This window comes from Carya illinoinensis, chromosome 6 (assembly GCF_018687715.1).
Source record: "Carya illinoinensis cultivar Pawnee chromosome 6, C.illinoinensisPawnee_v1, whole genome shotgun sequence".
NCBI lineage: Eukaryota > Viridiplantae > Streptophyta > Magnoliopsida > Fagales > Juglandaceae > Carya > Carya illinoinensis.
The window spans coordinates 12,877,411-12,884,297 of record NC_056757.1 but is presented as its reverse complement, the minus strand read 5'-3'; the positions used below and the strand labels follow the sequence as shown (position 1 = coordinate 12,884,297).

At 34.4% G+C, this 6,887-nt stretch overlaps 1 protein-coding gene across 1 annotated transcript; it reads left to right on the top strand.

The window, feature by feature from the left end:
• Positions 1 to 3,762: 3,762 nt before the first annotated feature.
• On the top strand, positions 3,763 to 4,353 carry LOC122312636. The gene has a single exon (XM_043127293.1). It carries the CDS (start codon positions 3,763 to 3,765, stop codon positions 4,351 to 4,353), a length of 591 nt encoding a protein of 196 aa, XP_042983227.1.
• The last annotated feature ends 2,534 nt before the right edge of the window (positions 4,354 to 6,887 follow it).

Below are 6,887 nucleotides of genomic sequence, written 5' to 3'. Positions count from 1 at the left end.
ACACACGCACCCGAAAATCCATTTACACAGATAAAACCAGTTTTTTTTTTCAATTTAATACATGCACATGTATGCACCACACAATGCACACCTCAAGACCCAATTTATCCATCAAAACTCAACATCAACAATAATCAAACAACTTCGTCCTTAAATCCATCCGACCCCCGACTCCTCGGATTCAGTCCGGAATAACCAACCAGTCAATGAATTTACTGTAAAAATAATAATATATTTAAATCTAAAATAGAGTTTAGAAAATACTTACAGCGATATATAATAATTTCTGAAGGATCAACGAGCTGAAAAGAGTGAAGAAAAAGTAATGTAACAGTGTAAAAACACTATGGTCGTGGGTTGTAAAATACCCACTTTTGAATGGGGATGATCCAAGGCTTTGGATTGATAGAGAATGGTTTAGAGGTATTTATGAAACTAGTGTAAGTGAGGGTTGACCATGGGTGGCGGTGGAAGTGAAAAACGGCCAAAACAAAGTTGAGCTCGTTGGGGCTGCTCCGGCAACGGATCAGAGTTGGAAATGGGTGGTTTAGGACGGTAAGAGGTCGATGATAAAACTGTGAAGAGATGGTAGCCGGAGATGGAACCACGGCGACGGAACGGCTCAAAAACCGTGCGGATTGGTGAGGCTCACGGCGGCGCAGAAGGGGCTAGAAATTTGTGGGGTTGTGTGCTGGCCGGTGGGGGACTGAATGGTGGGGGTGGTGATGGCCACGCCGGCGATGGCGGCAGCCTGGGCAGTTGAAGCAAACGGTAGGAGGGAAGAGAGAGAGAGCGTATGCTGGAAGAGAGAAAACCAGAAGGAAAAAAAGAAAAAAAAAAGAAAAAGAGAAAAGAAAAAGAAAGAAGAAAAAGAAAAAGAGAAAAAGAAAAGATGAGGAAAAGAAATGAGGTCCAGTCCTCACCTCTGGAGTCCAAAAATTAATCCGACGAAAACAACTTTAAAAGCTATAAAACGAATAAAATAATTTAAATATCACATCTAGCTAAAATATAATAAATAACTAGTAAATACTAACAACAAAATTTTAAATCTAAAAACAAATTAAAATCATTTAAACAGCAATTTAAACTCAAAACGATAATTAATATTAAGAAAGCTCTACAAAATAATTTTCACAGCTAAATAAGTTAAATTAAAATATGATAATTTAAAATAAAAGAACCAATATTTTAATTAAATTAAAATACTCCTTCAGTGAAAATATACATAAAAACGGGGTATCACACATCTCAACCACCCCTAGTTTTTTAGAAATAAGAGCAATGAAGGTGACATTAAGGCTTTTTTCAAATCTTCCATTTTCATGCAATTCTTGAAAGACCTTCGTGATATCACCCTTAATCACTTCCCAAAAAAATCGAAAGAAAGCCATAGTGATGTTGTCCGAATCTGGAGCTTTGTCACCCATTATACTTTTTAACACTTTCCGAACCTCGATTTCTTCAAAAGGCCTCTCCAGCTATCATTTTACTTGTGGATAAATAGTATCAAAAGTAAGTCCATCTATTCTTGGTCGCCAAGAGAATTGTTTCGAAAGTATGTTTTCATAGTAGTCAACAATGTGATCTCTAACTTCGGTTGAGCTAGAGATAGTCACCCCATCCGCCAACAACATATCAATGGAATTGTTTCTCATGTGTGAGTTAGCCACCCAATGGAAGAACTTGGTACATGCACTTTTTGTTTCTGTGTCAATATTGGCTGGTACAAAGAAATGATCATAGATTTCATGAGACAATTGTGTTTTAACTTTTCAGATTTCTTATAATTCATTAGCAATTCAATTATAGCCTCCTATTAGCAATATTTATGAAAAGTTAGTTATGGCTGATGCTAATGAAATTCGAATTCATGTAGTCGCCGCTTCTTAATTTTACTGCAGAAACCATGCAAAGGACTTTTCCTTAGAATGCCCCTAGAGCCAAAGACTCCCTTAACGATCTGCCGTGCGATGGAAATTCTATAGATGGCTTTGCAAAGCTTAAAGATGAACCATATCATGACTCCATGGATCGCAGAGTAATTTCCTGAGCTGCGGCCTAATGATTTCTACAACAAAACGTACCCAAAGGCATGATTTTGACACCTAATTTACCTTCCGTTGTGACTCTCATAAGGTGAAACACGGCCAAACTAATACTTTTTCGAGAGCAAAATTTACAGATTTCCTATCAAGAAATATTTCAATCTGTTCCGTTTTGTATGATCGCTAAATGCTGTCACCTTTATAATCTTATATTTCAAGATTTTCAGTATTTTCTGGTCATAGACTTTGAGGCTTCTTGTGATAAGGATAAAAACACTCACCATTGTGCTGTCGTAGCATGTATCTCTAGTTAAATTTGATATTAAATTATGAGTAATGCTATATACAGTCGTAAAGTGCGTATATGTCGTGCAGTCGTTTTGAAAAAGAGTGGATTCTACTATTAAAAAATTAATTTTTATGTAAGTCTCATATGTATTCACTTTTTCAAAGTGATTGCACAATGCTTGTACACTCACTACTGTAATTATCATTTCTCTTAAATTATTAAAAAAATAGAAAAAATCCTCACCATTGAACTGTTAGGCATCTATCTATATATATATATGGAAAATCAGATGATGGGTCTCTAGTTAAATTTTATATTAAAAAATTCAATAAATAATAGTAAAAACATGACTGACCATTGAGCTAAGTTTGATATTAAACGATTCAATATTAAATAATATCAAATAGCAATATTTAATGTATAATTTCTATCATATTGCAGATCGAATTAATTTAGTAAGGTTTGGAAGATATTTATCGTTTGGTGTTCATTGATTTGAGAATAGCATTTGAAATGCTTGGAAAATTCTTTGGTGCTTCATGACATTGAGCATGCCAAAACTAACTAATTTGTTAGGAACTTGTTAAGATCAAGTTGCATTTCAATCATGGTGCTTAATAATTACCAATGAGTTGCTCAATGTAATTCCCTCCTCGCCTATATATAATTCATCATTTGATTGAATTGACTAAAGAACAAGTGATGCAATTGCAACACTATTTAACTAAGACCACATACAAAGTACTAACTTACTATATATATGTATATATATATATATATATAATGATAATTACAGTGAAGAGATGCACTCTAGGTTTAATGTGAAGAGGATGAGATATCTTTGAGTACAGAGTACTATATAACTCACCGCTTAAGAACTAGACTTGGAGTACTAATTACAAGGGATGTTGAAAATACAAAAAGATGAAAAGGGAAAGAAGATGCTTGAACGTGCAGCAGCAGCAGAATTATTCTTTTCAGATGCTTGAACGTGCAGCAGCAGAGGATTATTCTTCTTTTCAGATGCTTGAACGTGCAGCAGCAGAGGATTATTTGATTTCAGCTTTTGGCATGTGAAGCAGCAGACCAGCAGGACGGAAAGAAGCAGCATGAGAACACACACATGCAGACCAGCAGAACACTCACTTGGACAGCACTCATTCGGACTCACACATGCATCAAAACAGCAACTTACAGCAGCTCATGCATCATTTCTCGTTGGAAAACAGCTTTTGTTATCAAGTGTCTCTATCACTTCAGTATAAATGTCAAGCACGAATGTATAGAATACAACAATGAAAAACAGTTCAATGAGAAGATTAGAAAAAGACATTTCTGATTTTTCCTCACTCACTTCCTGTTCTTCAATAACAGGATAGTGTTTGCAATTTTCTAAGTTTCTTTTTCTTATATGGTATCAGAGATATGGCTGATTCCATCAACTCAAATGCCAATCAAAATGCAAATCCAAACTCAAATATTTCTGATCCATCCCAACCAAACAGCCCCTATTTTATTGGTTCCAATGACAGTTCTGGAGTCCTTCTTGTCACTCAAATGCTTGATTCAAGTAACTATCATTCTTGGGCACGTTCAATGAAAAGAGCTCTTCGCATCAAAAACAAACTTGGGTTTGTTGATGGAAGCATTTGTGAACCATCTGAGGTTGATAGTCCATTGATGGATCATTGGCTTCGATGCAATGACATAGTCATCACCTGGCTGCAAAACACTATGTCAGTTGACATTAAGAGCAGCACCCTTTATGCTGAGACTGCTCATCAACTGTGGAAGGAACTTGAGCAACGACTTGCACAGCAAAATGCTCCAAGGATTTATGAAGTAAAGCAAGGTATTGCTACAATAATGCAAAACCAAGACACTGTAAGTATGTATTATTCTAAGTTAAAAACTCTGCTAGATGAATTGATGAACTATGAGTCTATTCCTAACTGCACATGTGGGGGTTTGAAAACAATAGTGGATAACCACGAAAGTGTCACAACCCCACCCTAACAAGAGCGAGACCGTGATCCCGTACTTGTTCTTTTTTTCTTCCTATTATAACAGTAAATTTAGTTCTAAATGAATGCCCATATTGTTATTATTATTATTATTATTATTATTTATTATTATTATTTTTTTTAAAGATAATGCGTGACGATTCAAACGCATCACGCATAAATTCTAATTTCTAACTGAAATAAACATCTAATAGACATACTTTTACATTCCTTTACAAAGGACTCTCAGAGTCCGTCATCCATTTATTTAAGATAACTACTTTAAACAAAAAGGGACTCAGTCCCTTTAGTCATTACAAAAGAAAACTAACTTAAAGCAGGAGGGTTTCCATTATTGAAACATAAGAAACATATATCATCATAGAAGAAACCAAACGACCCAGGGACTACTAAACATTGGCCTCTCCCTCCTCAGTAATACTCAGCTCCTCAGTAGATTCGTCTGTACCTGGACGTTTAAAACATAAACACAAAGTGAGTCTAATACTCAGTAAGTAGTACACCAAGCTGTTAACTTAAAAAGCATATAGTACTTTCTTTTGAAAACATGCATCCATAAACCAATACTAATTCTGACAATACTTCCATGCATATACTTTCTTTATAACATCATACATACACTTACTTCTTACTATCATGCATATACTTACTTCATACTTTCATGCAAAAAATCTTTATTTCTTATTTTCATACATACTTATATATCATATCTTCATGCATACACTTCATTTAATCTTTCACTTTCTTGTGGCCAACACACTATTACGCCCCGTGTGTTGGGGTTAGCGGTCCTGTTGGACCTGGATTCCACCCGTGGCCACAGGTTAGGAACCCCTTTCTGTCAGGGAGCAGCACTAGGTGCACTACCAGTACTACTTACCCGGCATTGCAATCTGCCCATTTCTTTGATATCATTTCCTTTCATGTGGCCATTACATACTTTCATACATTAATTCATTCATTTTCTTTCTTTGAAATCAACATTTTCCATATCTTCCTTAGTCCGATGAATATGCTTTTATTTTGGAAAATAACATTTTATGTCATGCTTACATATAAATAAAATCTTAGTTATTTCAAGAAGCATGTATAAAAAAAATTTCATGACTTAGGATCTACATGCATGCATTACCATATACACATACAATCAATTATAATCGATAGGATACTTAACAGGGGCTACCAAGAAAGGCTTGTACTTAATATAAACTCATTTATTCTTTAATTAGAAGAACATTTGGAAAGAGATAGAGATATATTCTTCCACAAGAGAACTTGGCGTGGGCGCATGGTCATAGCTACTTACGTCGATCCTCTGAAATTCCTTTAACTTCAGAAAATCCTAATCCAATAAATAACAAGTGTGTTAAAACTCATCCAACATCCTTTAGATCCCCTTTTTAACGATGGCTAAAATATTATAAATCTAACGTCGTTTTCTACCCTTAATGTTACTTCAAATAACTACCATCTCGACAAATCCTTACAAGAGTAACATAAGAAGATAATTAATTTAGTTAACATAACATCAAAATAGCTTCATATATGCATTTAATCACTTAAAACAGAGCATAATTATATATATATATACAAAACACAACATCAAAACAGCCCTATATATATAATTAATCCCTTAAAACAGAACATATATGTAGATATACAAAACATAACATCAAAACATAAACTAAACAATTTAGTTAGCTTCGAAAATCACATAAAATCATCTTAAACAATTTACCTTAAGCTCTTAGATTCTTTCAAGAGGTCAAGTGAAGGTCCAAAGCTTGAAGAAAGTGAGAGGATTGATTTCTTGAAGAGGAGAAGAAAAGAGAGAAGTGGAGTTGGCTAGTATGGAAGAGAGATGAAGAAGACTTGTTCTTCATTTGTTAGGTGTAGACCGATGGGTTTGAAAATGAATTTCTTCATCTATTAGGTGTAGACCGATGGGTTTGAAGATGAATTTCTTCATCTATTAGGTGTAGACCGATGGGTTTGAAGATGAATTTCTTCATCTATTAGGTGTAGACCGATGGGTTTGAAAATGAATTTCTTCATCTATTAGGTGTAGACCGATGGGTTTGAAAATGAATTTATTCATTTATTAGGTGTAGACCGATGGGTTTGAAAATGAATTTCTTCATCTATTAGGTGTAGACCGATGGGTTTGAAAATGAATTTCTTCATCTATTAGGTGTAGACCGATGGGTTTGAAAATGAATTTCTTCATCTATTAGGTGTAGACCGATGGGTTTGAAAATGAATTTCTTCATTTATTAGGTGTAGACCGATGGGTTTGAAAATGAATTTCTTCATCTATTAGGTGTAGACCGATGGGTTTGAAAAAAATGAATTTCTTCATCTATTAGGCCTTAAAAATCATGTACTTAATTTATTTTAACAACCCACATAAAAAAATAAAAACAAAAACACACCCATCTAAAATGAAATAATAAAAATCTTTACATGAACATATTTAACTTAAGAAATAAAATAAAATGACGTAAAGACTCACGTAGTAAGACTAGG

Coding starts and splice junctions, on each gene's coding strand:
- LOC122312636 (XM_043127293.1), top strand. CDS start 3,763: ATGGCTGATTCCATCAACTCAAATGCCAATCAAAATGCAAATCCAAAC.